This window comes from Phyllostomus hastatus, unplaced genomic scaffold (genome assembly GCF_019186645.2).
Source record: "Phyllostomus hastatus isolate PE091 unplaced genomic scaffold, TTU_PhHast_1.1 phas_scaffold_39, whole genome shotgun sequence".
Classification (NCBI taxonomy): domain Eukaryota; kingdom Metazoa; phylum Chordata; class Mammalia; order Chiroptera; family Phyllostomidae; genus Phyllostomus; species Phyllostomus hastatus.
The window spans coordinates 25,438,471-25,462,732 of NW_025334028.1; the positions used below are offsets into that span (position 1 = coordinate 25,438,471).

At 36.2% G+C, this 24,262-nt stretch overlaps 1 protein-coding gene across 1 annotated transcript in view; it reads right to left on the bottom strand.

Moving 5' to 3' along the window:
- Nucleotides 1-24,262, bottom strand: part of SLC9B1 (solute carrier family 9 member B1) — a 59,053-nt gene that overhangs the window by 11,667 nt on the left and 23,124 nt on the right. The window contains exons 6-7 of the mRNA XM_045820180.1: nucleotides 12,869-13,044; nucleotides 2,812-2,918 (exon numbers count right to left, since the gene is read on the bottom strand). Coding sequence (XP_045676136.1) covers nucleotides 2,812-2,918; nucleotides 12,869-13,044 — 283 coding nt within the window. The remainder of the gene's footprint in view (nucleotides 1-2,811; nucleotides 2,919-12,868; nucleotides 13,045-24,262) is intronic.

A 24,262-nucleotide genomic window follows, 5' to 3' on the forward strand; every position in this document is an offset into this window, starting at 1 on the left:
GAGTTTGGTTCCCAGTCAGGGCACATGCCAGGGTTGTGGGCCAGGCACCCAGTTGGGGGCATGCGGTGGGCAACTGATCAATCTATCATTCACACATCGATGTTTCTCTCCCTTTCTTTCTCCCTCTCTTCTCCTCTCTAAAAATAAATGGAATTTAAAAAATAAATGAATGGGACTGTATCAAATTAAAAAGCTTCTTGACAGCAAAAGAAACCACCAACAAAACAAAAAGCAACCAACCAAATGGGAGATGATATTTGCAAACAATGGGTCAATATCCAAAACATATAAAGAACTCATACAATTCAACACCAAACAAATAAACAATCCAATTAAAAAATGGGCCAAAGACCAGAACAGACACTTCTCCCAAGAAGACATACAAATGTCCAGCAGATATATGAAAAGATACTTAACTTTATGAGCTATTAAGTAAATACAAATGAAAACTACAATGAGATACCAGCTCACACCTGTTAGAATGAATATTATCAACAAGACAGACAATAACAAGGGTTGGAGAGGTTGTGGAGAAAAACAAACCCTCATTCACTGCTGGTGGGAATGAAAACTGGGATAGCCACTGTGGACAACATTATGGTGTTTCCTCAAAAAATTAAGAGCAGAGTATGACCCAGCAATCCCTCTTTTGCATTTCTACCTGAAAAACTCAAAAACATTTATTCAAAAATATATATACACTCCTATGCTCATTGCAGCATTATTCATGGTGGCTGAGACATGGAGGCAGCCTACATGTCCTGCGATAGAAGATTGCATAAAGAAGATGGGGTACATATGTACTACAGAATGCTACTGAGCCATAAGAAAAGGTGCAATACTGTCATTTGTGACAACGTGGGTGATCCTTGACAATATTATGCTGAATGAAAAGTCAGAAAAAGCTAAGAACTGTATGAATTTATTCACATATGGGATATAAAACTGAAACTTAAAGACACAGGCTATTATATAACCCTTCCCTCTTGTATGGTGGTTACAAGAGGGAAGGGTTGTGGCGGGGGGCTAGTAATGTGTAAAGGTGGATTAATATATGGTGATGGAAGATGATTTGACTTTGGGTGGTGGGCACACAATGCAATATACAGATCACGTATCACAGTAATGTACACTTAAAACCTATATGACCCTATTAGCCAGCGTCACCTCAATAAATTTAATGAAAAAGCAAAAAAACAAACCCCTCCCCAATATAACTTTAATAACCTCAATTTTCCTGTAAATCTAAATGGCTCTAAAAATGTCTAATAAAAATAAAAAAATACTTTGTAAGTGAAGAAAAAACAAAAAGAGACCAATATGACTTGTAGTTCTATATAACATATGCTATGAATTCTTAAAAAAAATTTCTGAATACCTCATTAGCTATAACAATTGTTATAGGCGAATTGAGGTGGATGTTACAGAAATACAAGAGTAATGGCACATTCTTCAGGGCAGGGAAAGTCTGAGTTTAGTAGTGTTACCTTAGTCAAAGGGAGTGAATTTAACTCAGAAAATATACAGAGATAAATGCGAGTCTATCTCCTCTAAAATGTTTAAGGAAAAGTGTGAAGTAAAAGAGACTAGAAAAAATTGTCAGAAGTCAAAAGGTAATTTAGTGAAGAAAGGTGGGGTGGAAAAGGGAAGCCTAGTGCACTGTTGGTGGGAATGCAGACTGGTGCAACCACTGTGGAAAACAGTATGGTTTCCTTAGAAAACTAAAAATGGAACTGCATTTTGACCCAGCAATACCACTACTCAGATTATATCCTAAGAATCCTGAAACACCAATTCAAAAGAACCTATGCACCCCAATGTTCATAGCAGCACAATTTACAATAGCCAAGTACTGGAAGCAGCCCAAGTGCCCATCAGTAAATGAATGGATCAAAAAACTACGGTACATTTACACAATGGAATTCTATGCAGCAGAGAGAAAGAAGGAGCTTCTACACTTTGTGACAGCATGGATGGAACTGGAGAGCATTATGCTAAGTGAAATAAGCCAGGTGGTAAAAGACAAATACCATATGATCTCACCTATAAGTGGAACCTAATCAACAAAACAAGCAAGCAAAATAAAACCAGAGACATTGAAATTAAGAACAAACTGACAGTAACCAGAGAGGAGGAGGGAGAGGGATAATGGGGGATAATAGGGGAAGGGCCTTCAAGGAACATGTATGAAGGACACATGGACAAAGCCAAAGGGGGTAGGTTTGAGGGTGAGAGGTAGGGATGGGTGGGAAGGGGGGTTTTGGTGGGGTGAAAAAGGAGACAACTGTATTTGAACAACAATTAAAAAAAGAAAGAAGGGTGGGGTGGAATGGATATGGTATTCTGAACTAAGTATTTTTTCTTTTCAAGTATCCATTATAAATTTATTATTCATTAGGAAGCTTAACTTCACCAACAACATAGTAAAAAGATATGTTCATACAGAACAGGTTACAAAACATACTTTCATTTAAGTGTATTTAATCAGTACCTAACCTTTTATAAAAGTTATATATATTTTTTCTCTCAACATCTTCATTACATTTATAAATATATGATTTACACAGTGCTTCATCAAATTTTTTTCTAATATTCCTTATTTGCCTAGTGTGAAAGCAAATACTTCAGTCAGGGCATTGACACATATCAGTCACAACTGTGCTCAGTTTTAAACAGAGTAGTCATTGGAGGCTACTTTTGGGAAAAGACAGTAAACATCAAATTTCATATTTCATGCATCTTCTAAAAGTTCAAATTTTTGAAAGAAATAGCTAATACTATACTTGTAAAGTTGATTTATTTTTTATTTACCTGATCTTCACTTGGGAAATAGCGAACAAAAAATCCCAAAATTATTCCTACCAGCATACCAATAAGTATATTCCGAAAAGAGGTTGCAAGATTATTAAGTATATCACCTGTAGGGGTACACATAAGGAAAACATTTCATAGAGAAATATTTTTACACACCCAACACATCAGAAAATCAAACCTTGGTGATTCATGAAAAAAGATATGTATTTTATAGAGAAAATACATGAAAATTAACATATTAATATTAACAAACATAAAAACATATGCAGGTCTATTTGTTTTTTAAAGATTTTATTTACTTGCTTTTAGAGAGGGGGAATGGAGGGAGAAGAGAGGGAGAGAAACATCAGTGTGAGAGAGAAACGTCAATTGGTTGCCTGTCACACATGCCTGACCAGGGATCAAATCCACAACCCAGGCATGTGCCCTGACTGGGAATTGAACCAGTGACCTTTTGCTTTTCATTACTATGCCCAACTATCTGAGACACACTGGTTAGGGCTATACAGATCTATTTGATAAATTATGTATGTACTCTTAAGTAATTTATTATATTCAGTTTATTGAAAAATGTTTATTGAATAAGTAGGCTAGAAAACAAAGACCTAATAAGCTACAATGTGCTCCCTTTATACACCCTACCTAAGAGATCAGGTGAAGTAGAAGGATGGCCAGAGACTGACAAAGAAGCACTTCTGGCACCTAGCACAAGGCTGATAATATTTATTCTCTGATGTACTATATGACAAAGAAAAAAAATGACCTAAATATTAAAAAACAATTTAACAGTAATGACATAAAGAAAAGGTTTATTCCAGCATTAATCTTGGGACAATTCAAGAGTCAACTGAGTTTTCAATATATTTTATGCTACCATACTTAATTATAATAAGTTTTTAAAAATGATACTGGGTCACAGAAAATTCAGTTAAGCTTTGTGTATTTAGATCAGTAAAGCATGTAAATATATATAAAGAACAGGAGGGTGAAAACAACAAGATGGTGGAATAGAAAGCCTCAGAATTTCAATCCTGCACAGAGACACCAACTTAACAATGATATATAGTCCAAAAGCCTTTATGAAACTCTACAAGTCAGTTGATAAGTTGTAGCAAATGAAACAACTTATTATGTACGTCAAGGGAGCTCCTATTAGATTATCAAAGAATTTCACAGCAGAAAATTTATAGGCCAGAAGGGGGTAGGATTATACATTCAAAGTGTTGAAAGAAAAAGAAATTGCTAGCTGACAACACTATTCTACAAAATTGTCATCAGAGATGAAGGAGAAATTAAGACTTCCCCATATAAACAAAAGCTAAGCTAAGGAAGTTCATTAACCCTAAACCTGCCTTCAAAAGAAGAAGGAGGAGGAGGAGGAAGAGGATGAGGAGGAGGAGGAGAAATAATAATAATAATAATGGGAAGGGCAAGGAGAAGGAGAGGAAGAAAGGGACTTCTTCAAGTGGAAATAAAAGGACATTAGCAACACAAAAGTATACACATATAAAATTATAAACCTCTGGCAAAGGTACATATATAGATGAATTAAAAATCCTGTATGCTGGAATGGTGGTAAGTTCATCACTTTTCATTCTGTGATAGAATTTAATATAAAAGCATAAAAATAACAATAACTGTAATCTAGGTTAATGGATAGATATATAATATAAAATGATGAAATTTGATATATTAATAACTTTAAGTGGGGAGGGTGAGATGTAAAGGAGTAGTTTCTATGTGTGATTGATGTTATTGCTTTAAAATAGACTGTTGTAATGATAAGGATGGAAAAAGATATTCCATGCAAATGGAAACCAAAAGGGAGCAAGGGTGGTCATAGTCATATCAGACAAAATAGACTTCAAGTCAAATATTGTCAAAAAGGATACAGAAGGGCTTCCACAAAATGGAGGCAAAAGCAGATATGCTTCACCTCCTCAGGCAATCAAAAGAACAATAACAACCAATTTTAAAGACAGAAAACAATCAGAACTGCCAGAAAATGAAACTGTATGGAAGTCTCACAGCCAAGGAGTTAAAGAAGAAACATTCATTCAGACTGGTAGGAGGGGTGGAGACAGAAAGCAGGGGCAGCTAGGACATGTGACAAGGCACTGGCTGGCTGACGTGGGCAGGTGAGGTGGCAGCCAGCATACCAGGATACAGCACATTAGCATGTGGATAAGCTGGGAGGAACAACTGGGGAGCAAGACAGACCATGCAACCCACGGTTCCAGAGTGGGAAACAAAAGCCTTAAAACCTCTGGCTATAAAAATCTGTGGGTGGGGGGGGGGTTGGCAGCAGGAGAAACTCCCAGCCTCACAAGAGAGGCTGTTGGAGTGGCCCACGGGATTCTAGAATGTACACAAACCCACTCACCTGGGAATCAGCATCTGAAAGGGCACAATCCATTTGTGGGAAGCAAGTGAAGTGACTGAAAGCTGGGCAAGAGTCAAGCAATTGACATTGTTCCCTCTCTGACCCCTCCTCCACATACAGTGCCACAATGGAACAAAGTGGGTTGCCCAACTCTGGTGAATACCTAAGCCTCTGCCCCTTGTAACATAACAGGTGCACCAGAAATATGACCCAAATGAAAGAACAGATTAAAACTCCAGAAAAAGAACTAAGCAATGAGGAGATAGCCAACCTATCACATGCAGAGTTCAAAACACTGGTAATCAGGATGCTCACAGAAATGACTGAGTATGGACACAAAATAAAGGAAGAAGTGAAGGCTATACAAAGTGAAATAAAGAACATACAGGGAACCAGCAGTAAAGGGAAGGAAAGAGGGACTCAGAACAATAATTTGGAACAAAAGGAAGAAATAAACATTCAACAGGGACAGAATAAAAAAAAACCAACACCAAGAATCCAAAAATATGAGAACAGGCTTAGGAACCTCTGGAACAACTTTAAATGTTCCAACATCTGAATCACAGGGGTGCCAGAAGGAGAAGAGGAAGAGTAAGAAATTGAAAACTTATTTGAAAAAATAATGAAAGAAAACTTCCCTAATCTAGCAGAGGAAATAGACATCCAAGTCCAGGAGCTCAGAGAGTCCCAAAGAAGCTGGACCCAAGGAAGCACACACCAAGACACATCATAATTACATTAGCCAAGATTAGAGATAAGGAGAGAAACTTAAAAGCAGCAAGAGGAAAGGAGAGAGTTAACTATGAAGGAGTTCTCATAAGACTGTCAGCTGATTTCTCAAAAGAAACTTTGCAGGCAAGTAGGGGCTAGAAAGAAGTATTTCAAGTCATGAAATGCAAGGACCTACAATCTTAATTACTCTATACAGCAAAGCTATCAGTTACAATGGAAGGGCAGATAAAGTGCTTTCCAGATAAGGTCAAGTTAAAGGAATTCATCATTACCAAAACCTTATTAATGAAATGTTAAAAAGACTTATTGAAGAAACAGAAAAAGATAAAAAATATTAACAGTAAAATTAGAACAAATTTACAACTATCAACAGTGGAAACTAAAAACAAAACAAAAACAAAAACAAACTAAGCAAACAACTAGAACAGGAAAAGAATCAAGAATGGAGATCACATGGAGGGTTATCAGTGGGGGTGAAGAGCAGGGAGAATGGGGGATAAGGTACAGGGAATAAGAAGCATAAATGGTAGGTAGAAAATAGACAGGGGGAGGTTAAGAATAGTATAGGAATTGGAGAGGCCAAAGAACTTATATGTAGTACTCATGGACGTGAACTAAGGGAAGGGGAATGCTAGAGGGAGCATGGGTGTAGGACAGAATAGGATAAGGGGAGAAAAAATGGGACAAGTGTAATAGCACAATCAATAAAATATACTTTAAAAACAGAGCACAAAAGGACATTCTATAATGCTAAAAGGGCCTATTGACCAGGAAGATAAAGTTAGATCTTGATAGTATATTCCAAAATACATGCACATTGAAGATCTAATGTATAAAATACTGGGTTGGCCAAAAACTCTGTATGGTATTTTTTTTTTCATAAAATAAAAGACACATTTTTCATTTTCACCAATAACTTTAATGATTTGGATATTTTGAGTATGTTGGCTATCTCCCCTCATGGTATAACTTGATTGTTCTCAATTAATGTCTCAATTTGATCGCTTTCAACTTCAATGGCTCTACCCAACCATGGTTCATTTTCCAGCGTGAAATCTCCAGCACAAAACTTTGCAAAGCACTTTTGTATGTTCAGTCACACACAGAACCCTTTCCATACACTACACAAATCTTTTTGTGTGTGTGTTTCAGTTATGTTTTTACTTTTCTTGAAATAATGAAGCATAATATGCCAAAAATGTTGCATATTTTCTTCCATCTTCAATATTAAAATGGTTACACAAAAATTCACCAATTTTAATGTCTCTTTAAAAATGTACTCTGACATGACAGCTGTCACAATACAATCTAACAAAATTGTTTTGAATGAAGGGTAAAGGCAACTTAGTGCTACCAGAGCCATCTTATGAAAAAAACCAAATGAACTTTTTGGCCAACTCAATAAAACCTTTAGAGTCCTCAAAATTTTAAGTGACAGTATACATAGTCATGTAATAAAAGAGGATTTTTTTTAGCATATGGCTGCTTCGTTTTTCACTTTTTATGTCCTCCTCAAATTAGGTTTGGTTTCTTGTAGCATGTTCCCATAGCATCTTATACTGTGTAATATTGATCACATTTGTTTAATATAAACTCCTTGAGTACATGGGTCATGTGATCTTTTCTGTCTGCTGTGTCAACAGGCAGTATTGAATAGTATTTAAAAGTGTGGGTCTGGGCCAGATTTGTATGTTGGCTCCCCTACTTATTGGATTTGTGACTTTGGACCAAGTTATTTGTGACTTTGGACTTTCTTCCTCAGTTTCCTTATCTGTAAAGTGAGTGTAGCACTATTGTGACTATGAAATTAGTGGAAACCTTTATGAAACTTAGAACAAGTACTAAGCAGTTGCTTAATAATATTGTTGTTCACTGTTTATCCTCAGTGTTTGGCACAGTAGCTGGCACAATAAAAGAGGAGCACAATTTTTTTTCTGAAAGAATACCTAATACCAGTAATGAAGACAATATCACCAGACTTGTCAATAAAAATTTAGAACTTCTGGCCCTGACTGGTGTGGCTCAGTGACCTAGGTATCATCATGCAAGCCTAAAGGTCACTGATTTGACACCTGTTGGGTCACATATCTGGTTTCCGGGCCTGGTCCCCTGTTGGGGCTTGTGTGAGAGGCAATTGATTGATGTGTCTCTCACATGGATGTTTCTCTGTCTCTCTTTCTCCCTCCCTTCTCCTCTCTCTAAAAATAAATAAATAAAACCTTTAAAAAATTTAGAACTTTTGAATGACAAAAAAGAGTTCTTATGAAGTTAAAAGTCAAATCAAAAGTGGGAAAAACTGCCCTGGTTGGGTGACTCAGTTGTAAAGGTTGCAGGTTGGATCCCCAGTTACAGGAGGCAACCGATCAATGTTTTTCTCTCACATCAATGCTTCTCTCTTTTTCTCCATCTCCCTTCCTCTCTCTCTAAAACCAATAAATATATTCTCAGGTGATGATAAAAAGTGGGGGAGACTAAAGACTATAAAACCAAGGTTATCATTCTTAATTTTATGAAGAATCTTGACAAATGAAAAAGAACAAAAGGACACCCCTACAATATGAGGCAAAATATTTCAAGAAAAGCAATTTATAAGACATGCTAGAATGCCAATGACCAATAAACACAAACATTTGTTTAATATCACTAGTTGTGAAAGTACTTCATTTAAAGAGGCCTCACTTTACCTACCAAATTAGCAAAAGTAAAAAAAGACAATACCTAGTTTTGAAAAGGGAGAAGAGGAAGTGGCAAGCTTGTGCCCTGTAGTAGGACTATTGTGGTAATATATTTCAAAAGCTTATAACTTTATATACCTTTTAGCTCAACAATTACATTTTTAAGATTAAGAAAATATTAAATTTATGTACAACTATATAGCTATAAGCTGTTCCATCAAGCATTATTTTAATAGAAAATATTGGAGTCAACTTCAGTTTTCAATAATTAAGATGCAGCCAATTTAATTCTATGCCACCATTAAAATATCATATAAATATACTCACTGAATAGAAATATGTTTGCTATATATATTTAGATGCAAAACAACTCAGGTTGTAAGCAAGTATGGTCAACATTGAATAATTTTATAAGAATATTGGGAGAGAAAGAGATAGAGTCTGAGTAGACTTACATGAAAAGATTAAGAATTGAGTTCAGAGGGGAGAGGAGGGGGAATTTCGGGGGAATTTCAGGGGAAAAGGGGAAATGGGGAAGGGTTTACAGGAACGAGTATAAGGACACATAGATAAAAACTAGGAGCGGGTGGAAATGGGGGGGAGGAGGGGAGGGTTGAGGGTTGGGTGGGTGGGTTGGGATGGGAGTAAAAGATAGAAAATTGTACTGCAACAACAATTTAAATAAAATTAAAAAAAGAATTGTTATTTCTGGGATATGACTATTGCATATTTTATTTTTCCCTTTCCCCTTTTAAAAAATTTATGTCTTAGGATTTCAAGAGAAACTTAAAATACTTCAGTGCTTCAGTAATACAGGAGACTGAATTTCAAACATTGTAGATAACTAAAGCATTACTAAATGTGGAAATTTTTACTTTCACAATTTCTGTTGAGTGACATTCAAGATCAAATATGACCTTGGGGAAGAGGGGACCATATATGCAAAGGCCTAGAAGCAATAGTATGTGACAAAAGTTTAACAACTGTCTTTCTGTGGATAGACCAGAATGCCTACTTTGTAGATTTTGCCTCTTTCCTTGATATAAATACTCCCCCATGACAGACTTTAAGCTACCAACATGACACCTGAGGACAAAAAACGGGCCACATACCAAACCTGATGAGCTCAGGGGAGTCCTGCATGGTGACCTCACAGGCTCAGAGACCTAAAATAACCACATACGCTGGTCTGGAAATAAAACTTTCTAACTAAAAGCAAGTCTTAGCAGGTAGTCATGTCCTGGGTCAGTATCTTCCTTGACAAAGGTCAACCACACTGAGTCTGTGTCTTCTCTTTTTGCATCAATGACAACAGAACTATAAACTGTCCAAGTAATTCCCCCTTTTCCAGTCTACTCAAGGCACAATCTTTCATGAGAGCATGAGACCCCAGGCCCCCTCATTGTTATCTTATTGCCCAGATACCATCTTTGTGTTGTAAATGTGAACAGTTAACTACCCTATGCTTACCAATGTAAAAAAAGTATGTGTCTCTCCATTTTACTCTTTATCCAGTCTCATTTTACATTGCTTTCCCACATCTCTCTAATCTACCACCAAGGGGGATTTCATATAACCTTGTTATGTCTCCTCTTTTGATTACAATTTACAAAGTAAACTATAAAACTGTCATTTTTGAGAGCATTTTCTCAATCCATTGAGATTTTGTTTCTCTGCAGTTGTCATAATTTTGGCTCAAATAAACTAAAAAATGTTCTAAAAAAAATATTACCTTGGGATTCAGAATTGGTGCAGGATCCTGTTCTACCACCACTACCAAAAGGCACACAGTTGTCTATACTCTATATTTTTAAGTTGTCTTAATAATAAAGCAACCATTTGTTTACAATGATGACCAAAAGATACATTTGAAAAATAGCTATTGAATATATTAGTAGTATTGGTAATATGGCTGTTTAAAATTTACTATTGAAAACTGTGATTTCCGGCCAGAGTTGTAGGTAGACACAGTGTGCTTTCTCGCACAACCAAAATAAGGACAACAAAAATTTAGAAACAAAAAAACAACCAGTACTGACAGAAAATTGAACTGTATGGAAGTCCAACAACCAAGGAATTAGAGAAGAAATATTCATGCAGGAGGGGCGGAGCCAGGCGGCTAGGTAGAGAGGACTCTTGGCAAAGGGGTGGCTGGCTGATCCCGGGTGCACAAGGTGGCAGCGGATGGACCCAGCGAGGTAGTGGACTGTGGAGGGGCACAGCATACATGGTGGCTGATGGACCATGCTGTTCCACATTTGCACGCAGATAAACCAGGTAAAACTGAAGAGCAAGACAGACTGTGCAACCCAGGGCTATGGTGTGGGGAAATAAAGTCTCAAAACACCAATTGAAAACACCTGTGGGGGTTGAGGTGCCAGGAGAAACTCCCAGCCTCACAGAAGAGTTCGTTGGAGAGACTCACAGGGTCCTAGAACATACACAAACCCACCCACATGGGAATCAGCACCAGAAGGGCCCAGTTTGCTTGGGGGAAGTGGTGGAAGTGACTAAACTCCAGCAGAGAGCAGAGCAAGCACCATTGTTCCCTCTTGGACTCCTCCCCCACATACTATGTCACAACCCAATGACGTGGGTTACCCCACCTGGGTGAACACCTAAGGCTCTGCCCCTCACTACCTAACAGATGAGTCAAGATAAAAAAATGGCCCAAACAGAAGAACAGATCAAAGCCCCAGAAATAATACAACTAAGCAATGAAGAGATAGCCAACCTATCAGATGCACAGTTCAAAGCACTGGTAATCAGGATGCTCACAGAATTGGTTGAATTTGGTTGCAATTTAGATGAACAAATGAAGGCTATGCTAAGTGAAATAAAGGAAAATGTACAGGGAACCAAAAATGATGAAAAGGAAACTGGGACTCAAATCAATGGAGTGGACCAGAAGGAACAAAGAAACATACAGTCAGAAAAGAAGGAAGAAACAAGAATTCAAAAAAAAATGAGGAGAGGCTTAGGAACCTCCAGGACATCTTAAACATTCCAACATCTGAATTATAGGGGTACCAGAAGGGGAAGAGGAAGAGCAACAAGTGGAAAAGTTATTTGAACAAATAATAAAGGAGAACTTCCCCAATCTGGCAAAGGAAATAGACTTCCAGGAAGTCCAGGAAACTCAGAGAGTCCCAAAGAAGTTGGACACAAGGAGGAACAGACCAAGGTACATCATAATTACATTACCCAAGATGAAAATTAAGCAGAGGATCCTAGAATCAGCAAGAGAAAAGGAGACAGTTACCTACAAAGGAGTTCCCATCAGACTGTCAGCTGATTTCTCAAAAGAGACCTTACAGGCAAGGAAGGGCTGCAAAGAAGTATTCCAAGTCATGAAAGGCAAGGATCTACATCCAAGATTGCTCTATCCAGCAATGCTTTCATTTAGAATGGAAGGGCAGATAAAGTGCTTCTCAGATAAGGTCAAGTTAAAGGAGTTCATCATCGCCAAGCCCTTATTATATAAAATGTGAAAGGGATTTATCTAAGAAAAATAAGAGAAAAAATATGTACAGTAAAGTGACGGCAAACTCACAATTATTAAGAACCATAACTAAAACAAAAACAAAAACAAAAACAAACTAAGCAAACAACTAGAACAGGAACAGAACCACAGAAATGGAGATCACATGGTTATCAACAGGGGAGTGGAAGGAGGAGAGAGGGGGAAAAGGTACAGACAATAAGTAGCATAGATGGTAGGTAGAAAATAGACAGGGGGAGGGTAAGAATAATATGGGAAATGTAGAAGCTAAAGAACTCATAAGTATGACACACGGACATGAACTAAAGGGGGGCAATGCGGGTGGGAGAGGGTGTGCAGGGTAGAGGGAAGTGAAAGGGCTAAATGGGACAACTGTAATAGCATAATCATAAACTATATTAAAAATAAAATTAAAAATAAATAAATAAATAAAATAATTGTTTTAAATTATAGAAAAAACTGTGATAAAATTCCAAAGCAACATGAGCAGATAAATGCTAATAAAATGGCTCTCAAATTAATAGAAGTATATGGTCATTAAAATGAAATCATTTCTGTTAAGTAGTGGTTTCTCAACCCATTGAAATTTCCTTCCCAGTCTAGAAATTTCCTTTCTAGTCTATGATGAATAAAAAGCTGTTAAATGCAAAAAAGTCGTGGTTAACAAATGAAGGAAAGCTATAAACCTTACTTAAAGAACTAAGAACAGCAACAACAAAAAAGCTGTAAGTTATGTGGTAGTGGTTGTATTTTCTTCTTTACCTGTGGAGAAGACTATGCTCATACATGTACCAAATCCAGTGATAGCCACGATGTCATCCAAACTGCTGGCAGCCATTAGTAAGGTTGGAATGCCTTTCTCCACACCATATCCGTTTTCTTGCAAGAGTAGCATGGCAGGCACGACAACAGCAGGAGAAACAGCACCTACTACAAAACTGAGAGAAAGACTTTGAAAATTGATTTTAAAACATCCATTTAACCAAATAGTTAATTTTTTAAATTAGAATTTACCACAAATATATTCACCTTTACAACAACTTTAAGTGTAAAGATTCTGCTTTTGAGTGAATGTCATTTAACGGTGGTAAAAGTGCCCCCTCACCCTGCCCCAGCAACTGTCATGCTATTTTATGTTACTGTGATTTTAACTACTCTAAACTTATCACTAAAATAATATAGTATTTGCCCCATTTCACTCAGCATAATGTCATCAAGGTTCATCCATGTTGTAGGGTGTGAAAAGATTTCTCTTTTTACAACTGAATAATATTCCATTGTATGTATATACCAAACTTTATACATTTATGCAATATGTCAATGCGTATTTGGCCTATTTTTGCCTTTTGGCCATCTCAAATAATGCTGCAATATCTCTTTGAGGTCCTGCTTTCAATTCTTTCAGATATACACCCAGAAGTAGGATTACTGATTTTATGGTAATTCTGTTTTTGTGTTTTTGAGGAACTTCTAAACTGTTTTCCAAATTTAATTCCTAACAGCAGTATGCAAGGGTTTCTCCATATCTGTGTCAACAATTTTCTGTTTTTTTAATAGTGACCACCGTAGTGATATTATGGTTTTGGTTTGCATTGCTCTAATGATTACAAATGTTGAGAACTTTTGTAAACTTGCTGGCCACTTGTATATCTTGTTTGGGAAAATGTGTATTCAAGTCATTTGCCATTATTTAGTCAAGTTTTCTTTTGTTGTTGAGTTGTAGGAGTTCTTCAAATATTCTGAATATTGATTCCTCTTCAGATTCATGTTTTGTAAGCATTTTCTCCCATTTTGTTTGTTGCCTATTGACTCTGCATTTCATTTGCTGTGGAGTTTTCAAGTTTTATGAAGTCCAGTCTATCTACAAGGGGGAACCCCAAAAGCTGTAATTATCTTCTGGTGGTCAGGCTCCCTGGAGTACAGGCTTCCCCCACTAGGTGAGTGTTCTAGGAGCCCATCTGTATTAGTGTACCAGCTAGTGATGTTGTGAGAGGCTGTGCTAAGCTTCAGTTTAAAAAAAAAAAACAACTGTTTTAATGCACTTGCCCATTTCATGATGGGTGATTTATGAGCACACTTGCCCACACCACAATAGATGTTTAGTAGTTTTTGACCAAAAATGGCATGACCCCCTGCCTTCTCTCCTTATTCACCTGATCTTGCCCTAAGTGACTTTTTTCATTGCCCTAATGAAAACGTCCTCAAAGGGAAACATTTTGTTGATGTGGAAAAGGTAAAACAAAAAAATGACAGAAGCTCTAAGAGGTATCAAAATTGGTGAGTTCAAAACTCTTTTATCCCATGGAAGAAAACGTCTTGATAGGTATATTGCATCCAATGAAGACTATTTTGAAGGTGACTGAAATTTAAAAATCTAAGAATAAATACCCAGGTTTTTATAAATAAATTACTTTTGGGGGGTCCTCCCTCATATTTTTGCTTTGGTTGTGCTTTCAGTGTCATAGCCAAGAAATCACCGCCAAATTCAATGTCATGAGGCTTTTACATGTGGTTGGCTGTGTACAGTATTCTTGGTTGGCAGGGGTTTTTTTTCCAGCATTTTGAATTTTTCCACTCTATTCTGGCCTACAAGGTTTATGCTGAGAAATCCAATTATTACCTTGTGAGAAATCTTTGTTTTATCCTGCTGCTTCAAGATTATTTCTGTGACTTTTGACAGTTTGAGTATAGCGTGTCTCACTGTAGGTCTTTTTGGTTTTACTCAGGTGGCAGTTCTTAGAGCTTCTTAAATTTGTATGTTCATTTCAGTTCTAATTTGATAACTTTGGCTATTATTTCTTCAAATAGGCTTTTTGACCATATGTCTCTGTCTTCTCCTAGAACTCCCATAATGGGTAGATTGTACTATTAATGGTATCCCATAAGTCCCTTAGGACCTCTTCATTTTCCTTTGTTTTTCTTTTGTTCCTCTGATTTCAACTGACCTTGTCATTGAGTTCACTAATTCTTCCTTCTGATTAATCCAGTCTGTTATTAATCCTCTCTAGTCATTTTTCCCCCTAATTTTGTTTCTATATAGTACAGCTCAATAATTTATTTTTGTTTTTTTTAATAGTTTCTATATATATTTCTTGGTAATCTCATTTTGTTCATGCATTATTTTTCATGATTTCTTTTAGATGTCTGTGTTCTCTTTTAGCTCACTGAGCATTTTAATGATGTTACTTTGAGTTATTTGTTGGGTAATTCACACATTTCTTTTGTTTAGGGTTTGTTTCTGGTTTTTGTTGTTCCTTTGATTGAGCCATAATTCCTTCTTATTCATATGCTTTGTTACATTTTGTTGAAATTTGCATATTAAAAAACCCAGCTACCTCTTCCTGTCTTTATGGATTGTCTTCACTAGGGAGAAGCCTTCATCTACCAGCCCCACTGGAGATTCTGGGGACTTCTCAAACATTTCTAGAATATGTATTTTCTGGGTTTGGGTATGTTATCTCCAGCTGAAGAATTTTACTTTTTTCTATTCTGGAGCATTCCCAGGGGTCTATCTGTAGTACTGCATTAGCTCTAGAGGTGTAACTCTAGAGGTTTTCAGTGGACTTTGGGCATCTAAAGTTTGCGAGTCTCTTTTCTGTCAATGATCTGAGTAAGGTGAGACAGAAACCAGTGCCTGGGGCAACCCATCATTATCCAAAAATCAGTTGCATTTTTATATGCCAATAAGAAACTAACAGAAAGGGAAATTAAAAAAACAATTCCACTTACAATTGCTTAAAAAGAATAAAATGCCTAGGAATAAACCTAACCAATGGTGTAAAAATCCTATACCTGGAAAATTATAACACTGAAGAAACAAATAGAAAACACAAATAAGTGGAAATATATACTGTGTTCATGGATAGGAAGATTTAAAATTACTGAAATGTCCATACTATATGGACATATGTATAAATGGCTTTCAACATACTAAAATGTCCAAAGCAATCTACAGAGGAGTGCAATTTCTATCAAGATTTTGATGATGTATTTCACACAACTAGAAGGAATATTTCAAAAATTTGTATGGAACCATAAAAGGCCCCACATAGCAACAGTGATTCTGAGAAAGAAGAACAAAATTGGAGGAATCATGCCACCTAATATCAAACTATACTATAAGGCCATAGTAATCAAAACAGTATGGTACTAGCATAAAAACAGACACATAGATAAATGGAACAGGATAGAGAGCCCAGAAGTAAATCCATACTTTTATAGTGACTGATATTTGACAGAGGAAGCAAGCACATACAATGGGCTAAAGATCATTTATTCAATAAATGATGTCTGGAAAATTGGACAGATACATGCAGAAAAATGAAACTAGACACCTTCTTACCCTAAATTATCAAAGACTTAAATGTTAGACCTGAAACCATAAAAATCATAGAGGAAAAGATAGGCAGCAAGATCTCAGACATTGCTCATAGCAATATTTTATCAGATATATTTCCCCAGGCAAGGGAAACAAAAGAAAAAAAATAAACAAATTAGACTACATCAAACTAAAAAGTTTTTGCACAACAAAGGAAATCATCAACAAAATAAAAAGACAACACACAGAATAGGAGAACATATTTGCTGATATATCTGATAAGAATTTAATATCCAGAATTTATAAAGAACTTACAAAACTCTGCACCAAAAACCAAACAATCCAATTAAAAAGTTAGCAAAAGACCCAAATAGACACTTCTCCAAATAAGATGTAGAAATGACCAATAGCCATATGAAAAGATGTGTAATATCACTAATCATCAGAGAAATGCAAATAAAAACCACAATAAGATATTATGGTCCACCTATCAGAATGGCTATCATCTATAAATCAACAAACAAGTACTGGTGAGGATGTGGAAAAAGGGGAACTCTTTTGCACTGTTGGTGGGAATGCAGATTGGTGCAGCCACTGTGGAAAGCAGTATGGCTGCTCAAAAGTTAAAAATGGATCTTTCTTTTGACTCAGTGATTTCACTTCTGGGAATATATCTGAAGGAACTCAAAACACTAATTTGAAAGAACATAAGCATCCCTATGTTCATTGCACCATTATTTACAATCACCAAGATATGTAAGTAGTCCAACTGTCCATTAGGAGATGAGTGGATAAAACAAGTATGGGACATTTACACAATGGAATACTATTTTGCTGTAAAAAATAAAAACCAAGTTTTACCCTTTACAACAGTATGAATGTACTGAGAGAACATTATTCTAAGTGAAATAAGCCAGAGAGAGAAAGACAAATACCACATGATTTCAGTCATATGTGGAATCTAATGAACAAAGTGAACAAGCAAGACAGAGACAGACTCATAGATAGAGAGAAGGATAACAGCTAACAGGGGGAGGTAGAGGATGGAGGGATTGAGCAAAAAGGTAAAAGGAATTATGGACAAGGACAACAGTGTGGTGATGCAGGGGGCAGGGGATGTAAGGGGACTAAATGGTAATACCAAAATACAACACAAATTATTTTTATTTATTTTTAAAATATATTTTATTGATTCAGCTATTACCCCCTTCACTCTCCTTCACCCTGTACAGTTTCCTCCATTTCACTTATTGTAGCCTTCATTTGTTCATCTAAATTGCAACCAAATTCAACCAATTCTGTGAGCATCCTGATTACCAGTGCTTTGAACTGTGCATCTGATAAGTTGGCTATCTCTTCATTGCTTAGTTGTATTATTTCTGTGGCTTTGATCTGTTCTTTTGTTTGGGCCATTTTTTTTATCTCGACTAGCCTGTTAGGTAGTGAGGGGTGGAGCCTTAGGTTGTTAGGTTGCTCACCTGGGTGAGGCAACCCAGTCTCTGGGTTGTGACAAGTATGTGGTGGAGGGGTCCAGGAGGGAACAATGGTGCTTGCTCTGCTCTCTGCTGGATTTTAGTCACTTCCACCACTTCCCCCAAGCAAACTGGGCCCTTCTGGTGCTGATTCCCATGTGGGTGGGTTTGTGTATGTTCTAGGACCCTGTGGGTCTCTCCAACAAACTCTCCTGTGAGGCTGGGAGTTTCTCCCGATACCTCAACCCCCACAGGTGTTTTCAATTGGTGTTTTGAGACTTTATTTCCCCACACCATAGCCCTGGGTTGCACAGTCTGTCTTGCTCTTCAGTTTCGCTGGGTTTATCTGCGTGCGAATGTGGGACTGCCTGGTCTTCCAGCCACCTTGTTCACCATGCCCCCTTCCACAATTTGCCGCCTCACTGGGTCTGCCAGCTGCTTCTTTGCTGTGAGCCCTCTCCACCCAGCTGTGCAACTCCACCCCTCCAACTGGTCTGGATGAATGTGTCTTCTTTAACTCATTGGTTGTTGGTCTTCCATACAGTTCGATTTTCTGTCAGTTCTGTTTTTTTTTTTTTGTTTTGTTTTTAAATTGTTGTTATCCTTCTTTTGGTTGCACGAGGAGGCACAATGTGTCTATCTACAACTCCATCTTGGCTGGAAGTCCCAACAAAAATTATTTTAAAAGAGGAGAATGGCACAAATATAGTATTATCTATCCTGTGTATGAATTCAATACTTTTTTCTCTCTTTCTCTAAAAAAAATCAGCTGACAGCCTTATTAAAGGTCCCTTTTAGGTAACTGTTTCTCCTTTGCTGCCTTTAACATTCCTTCTTTGTCTTTCAAGTTAGCCATTTTAATTGTGATGTGTCTTGAAGTGGGCCTCTTTGTGTTCATCTTTACTGGGACTCTCTGTGCTTCCTGAACGTGAATGAATTTATCTGCACCAGGTTAGGGAAGTTTTATGCTGTGTTTCTTCATATAAGTTTGGTATCCCTTGATCCCTTTCTTCTCCATCTAGTATCCCTATGATGCAAATGTTGTTATTATTTTTTTTCAAATGTTGCTATGTTTAATGTTGTCCCAAAGGTCCCTTAAACTATCCTTGTTCTTTCGAAGTCTTTTTTCTTTTTGTTCCTCTTACTGGGCATTTTTTCCCACTTAGTCTTCCAAATCGCTGATTAGATCCTCTGCTTCGTCTAGCCTGCTTTTTGTTCTTTCTAATGTATTCTTCATCTCAGATATTGCATTCTTCATTTCCAACTGGTTCTTATTTCCTCTTTCATGTCGACTCCGCCCCTCTTCCCGGTCTGGATGAATGGTTGTCGGGACTTCCATACAGTTCAATTTTCTGTCTGTTCTGGTTGGTTCTTGTTTCTAAATTTTTGTTGTACTTAATTTTGGTTGTGTGAGGAGGCATAGTGTGTCCACCTACACCTCCATCTTGGCTGGAGTCTGTAGTTCTCATTTAGTTCCTTGAGCACCCTTATAACCATTACTTTGAACTCTACATCTGATAATTTGCTTACCTCAGTTTCATGTAGCTCTTTTTCTGGATATTCTTGCTTTTCTTTAATTTGAAGGTTGTTTCTTTGTCTCCCCATTTCAGCTGTCTCTTTTTGTTTGTGTCTATGTGTTAAATAGATTTGTATTGACTCATTGTCTTTGTGGGGTGACCTTACATGGTTGGAGTTCTGTGGCACTCAGTGGTGTAGTTTCTATGATCACCAGAGCTGGATGCTCTAGAAATGTTTGTGTGGGTTATGTGGAGCCTCCTGTTGTATTTGGATCCTGATTCTTATTGGCCCATTTGTTGATGGGATCTCACCTCCAGACTGTTGACTGAGAAGTTCAACACCACTATGTCTTGTACACTGTTGTACAGGTACTGAGAGAACAAACCAATAAAATGCAAAAAAACAAAACCAAAACATGCAAAAAAAAACGCCCTCCAACAACAATAGCAAAATCCATGACAAAAGAGCAAAAAATAACAAAAGTGGAAAGAGAAATGGAATAGTAGAGAAAGGGGAAAAAAGGAAAAAGAATGAGAAGAACAAAGGAAATCAAAATGATTATGAGAGGAGAAAAGAAAGAACTAATATGAGTAATGAATAGAAAGATGAAAACAGTAAACAGGAACAAAGCAAGGCAAAGAATAACAAAAATAAGAAAAGGAAACAAGAAGGAAACAATGGAATAAACAAATGAGTAAATTAAGAGCTAGGAAAAAAAGCAACAAAAATAGGAGAAAAATTAAAAAATAAAAAGGCTATGAAAAAGAAGAAAAATAATGATAATAGTGAAAAAGAACCAAGTGGAATTCAGCTCAGCAGAATTTAGTGCTTCCCTGCTGTATTCTCCCTTTGGATATGGCTTTGATGTTGTCTGAGGCTTGTGTAAGCCAATGTCAGGTGCTCTCCACATCCAGCCCTAGGCAACCTATTTAAAGCTACAAGCATTCCACAGTTTGTGGTTGTTTCCTCTGGGCTTGGCTGTGCACAGCATGGGCCAAGCTGCTCTACATGGCTGGCTGATCCTGGCACTGGTGGTATGTGTTTGGGCTCAGGTATGGTCTCACTTCTCTTCTCTCAAGGAGAAGGTCCCACAATCATGCTGCAACCTTACCTGCCACCTTTGTGAATAGAACTGGCCCCTTTTATGTCCCTGTCCTTCCTACCAGTCTTGGGGTCATTTTTTCCCATCCTTGGTTAAAGATCTCTTTTTCAGGTAGTCTTTGGTTTATTTTGGGTAACTGTTCCCTTCTTTAGTTGTACCTCCAGTTTGGTTCTGGGAGGAGATGCACGACTACCCTTCTACTCTGCCGCCACATTGTGACCCAGATAAGTAAGTATGTAAGTGCAGTTGTTACAAATATCTCCCTTATAGTTAAGGACTTAAAGAAAAATATGACTATAAAAGGAAAAAATTGGAAGGTAGAATGACAAAGCAAATGGAACTTTTGTAAATAAAAGATCCAATAGCTGATGGAGACAACCTTAGTGTCCTTCAAGGATGAATGAATAAAGAAGATGTGGTATAAATGTATACAATGGAATGTTATTCAATCATGAGAAGAAGGAAAAATCAATATTATGACAACCTTAAGAGCATTATGCTAAGTGAAATAAGCCTGACAGAGAAAGAAAACATTTTATGATCTCACTTATACATAGAATCTTAAAAAGCTGAGCTCATAGAAACGAAGAGCACAATGATGGTCACTAGAGGTTGAGTGTGGGGTAGGTGGGAGGATGCTGGTCAAAAGACTACGAACTTTCATTTATAATATTACTAAGGTTAGGGTAACCTAATGTACATGAGTACAGTTAATATTAATGTATTGTATACTTGAAAGTTGCTAAGAGAGTAGATTGTCACTGATCTCATAAAAAAGAAATGACAATTATATGATAAGAAGGAGGCATTAGCTAAGCTATATTGGTAATCATCCTGCAATATATAAGTGTACAAAATCAACACAGTGGACATCTTAAACTTATATAATGTTATATATCAATTACAACTTAATAAAGGTGGAAAAATAAATGTAAAAATATGTGATGGCTAATGACAATAAAAAATACAATATCTGAATTGAAAATTTCACTGGATAGGATTAATAGAAGGTTGAACTCTGCACAAGAAAAGATCAGTGAATTGGAGGCATATTAATAGACTATATACAAAGTGAAGCACAGAGAGTAACATGAATGAAAATAAATTAATAGGAATATCAGGAATCTCTACAGAATAATATCAAGCAGTTAACACATGTGCAATTGTAGTTCTAAAAGAAGGAGAAGGGGGAAAATATTTAAGAAATAATGGCTGAAAATTTTCCAAATTTGATGAAAAACTATAAAACTAAAACCTGATACCACTACATGCCCAATACAAAATGTTAAAATTAAATAGGCAGATACTATCAAATACTGGAGAAGGTATGGATGGCCTGTAATTTCATACATTGTTGATAGAAATATAAAATACAACAATACTTTGGAAAACTATTTGGCAGTTTCTTAATAAAATTAAACATTATCTTACCATATGACCTAGCAAATCTACTCCTTGGTACTTCCCTAAGAAATGAAAACAAATGTCCACACAAAGACTTGAAGGCAAAATTTCATAGCTTTATTTGTAATAGCCCCAAACTGGGAAAACCCAAATATCCACCACCAAGTGAATGAATAAAGTTGGTGGTGTGTTCAGACAATACTACTCTGCAATACAATGGAATGAGCCACTAGTCATTAGATGGTTACAGCTCAAACACAACGTGCTGTCCAAAAAGGGGCAGAAACAAAAGAGTAAGTACTATATAATTATATTAACCTAAAATTCTAAAAAACAATCTACTCTATTGTGACAGAGAATAGATTATGTTTTTCCTGGGACCAGGATGTAACTGACTAGCTCAGGGCACAAGAATTTTGCAGAATAATGAAAATGCGCTGCACAACTGTGCTGGTGGTTACACGGGCATATACATTTGCCAAAACACACTGAAATGATAATGGGTGTTCATTTCATTTTATGTAAACTATACCTTAATGAAAGCAATTTAAAAAAATTAGTAGTTTCATATACATCTGAAAAAACTTATTAGGAAATGTTATGAAAAAATTTCATTTCAAACATTAATAAAAAGCACAAAATATCTTAACAACAAAACTATGAAATAGTCTAGACTTTTATAAAAATTAAAACACTATAGTACTTAACATAACACCTGAATAATTGGAAAAATGTTTCACATTTGCATATAAAAGCTTCAACATTATAAAGATGTCATTTATTCCTCCAATTAACTTACTTAGTTCTATGCCAATTAAAGTCCTCTGAGGATTCTTCATTTGGGAGAGTTTAGAATGAAAAACCAAGTCAATGTAAAACAGACATTGTTTTTGTGAAGGTAAAATGATTAAAACTGTGTAATAGTGACACAAAAATAGATAAAATAAATTGGAAGAAAACAATACACAGAATTGAAACAAATTTGTGGGATTTATTACATGATAGCATTGACACTGAAAATATGCTTGGGAAGACAGGATGTTTCTGTGAACAGTATGGAAACTATTACCTATTCATGTGGAAAAGAGTGCAGCCGGACCACCTCACACACTACATGCTAGCTGTTTTAACGAATTTTAAAAATTGAACTTAAAAGTAATAAGAGTAAAATATAGACAGATACATTTGTAACTCTGGGGTAAAAAAGATCTTTTGAATGACTCATATAAAGTCATCACAAAGAGAAATATTATTGAATTTGATTATATTAAAAACTCTGTATATCAAAAGCAGGTATCTTCTGACTGCCACTATTTTTATTTTTGAGGTCAAGTAAATAGCTTTATGTATTGAACACTCTATCTATTGGAAATAATTTTTTTAGATTAAACAAGTCACCATAAGCAAAGTTAAATATCTAGTGGTGCACTGGGACAAGATATTTGCAACACCTATAACAGACAAAGATTTGATATAATGAATAAGAAAGAAAAGTAACTCAACAGAAAAGCAGACAAAGGAAATGAATGGGTTAGTCACAGATAGGATATGATTTACACAAAAATATACAAAATAATAGTGCCTTCTCTGTGTAGATGGGGAAGCCTGAAGTATTATTTCTAGAGGTCTAGAATGCTATAAAACTCATAAGAGTTGTCACTTTGAGTAGGGGTATGGACAATAGGATTTAGAGGTATGGTCAAAAGGCTTTTTACTTTTATTTGTAAAGTTCTAATTTTTCCAAAGGAAAATATATTTGGGTAATTTTTAATAAAATTTAATTTTAAAAAATTGATTGAATTTGGCAGTAAGTATATAATGGGTGACTTTGCTATAAATTTCACCCAAATGACTATATGGAAACAAAAGTTAAGTGTCTGGGAAAATGTAGAGGAGTTCAGGATACAGAGATAGGGATTGTAGACTATTATTCTGAAGGATTTGGACCTGAAGGAAAATGGATGGTGGAAAGTAATAGATGGGACATTGGATGTAGGGAAGGGTATTTGTTTGCTTATTTTTTTGTTATAACATCTACATCTATATAAAATCTCTCACAAATATGTATATATAATACATGCATGTGGTGTACAAGGGAGAGGACATTAGATAGGTTAAAAATAGAGATAGATTACAATATAAGAGAGAATGAATAAAGTGATGAAGTGAATTATCTTGGCATTAAATGTTTAGGGACTATGCATGTTTATCAAAGATATGGTAGACTTAGAACATAATTCTACTTTTGACCAACTGATTTCCAGGGATTTCTACCACTGTGAAAATAATTTTAAGGAAAAGCTTGCCTATTGAGTATTCTGAATATATCAATAATTTTAACC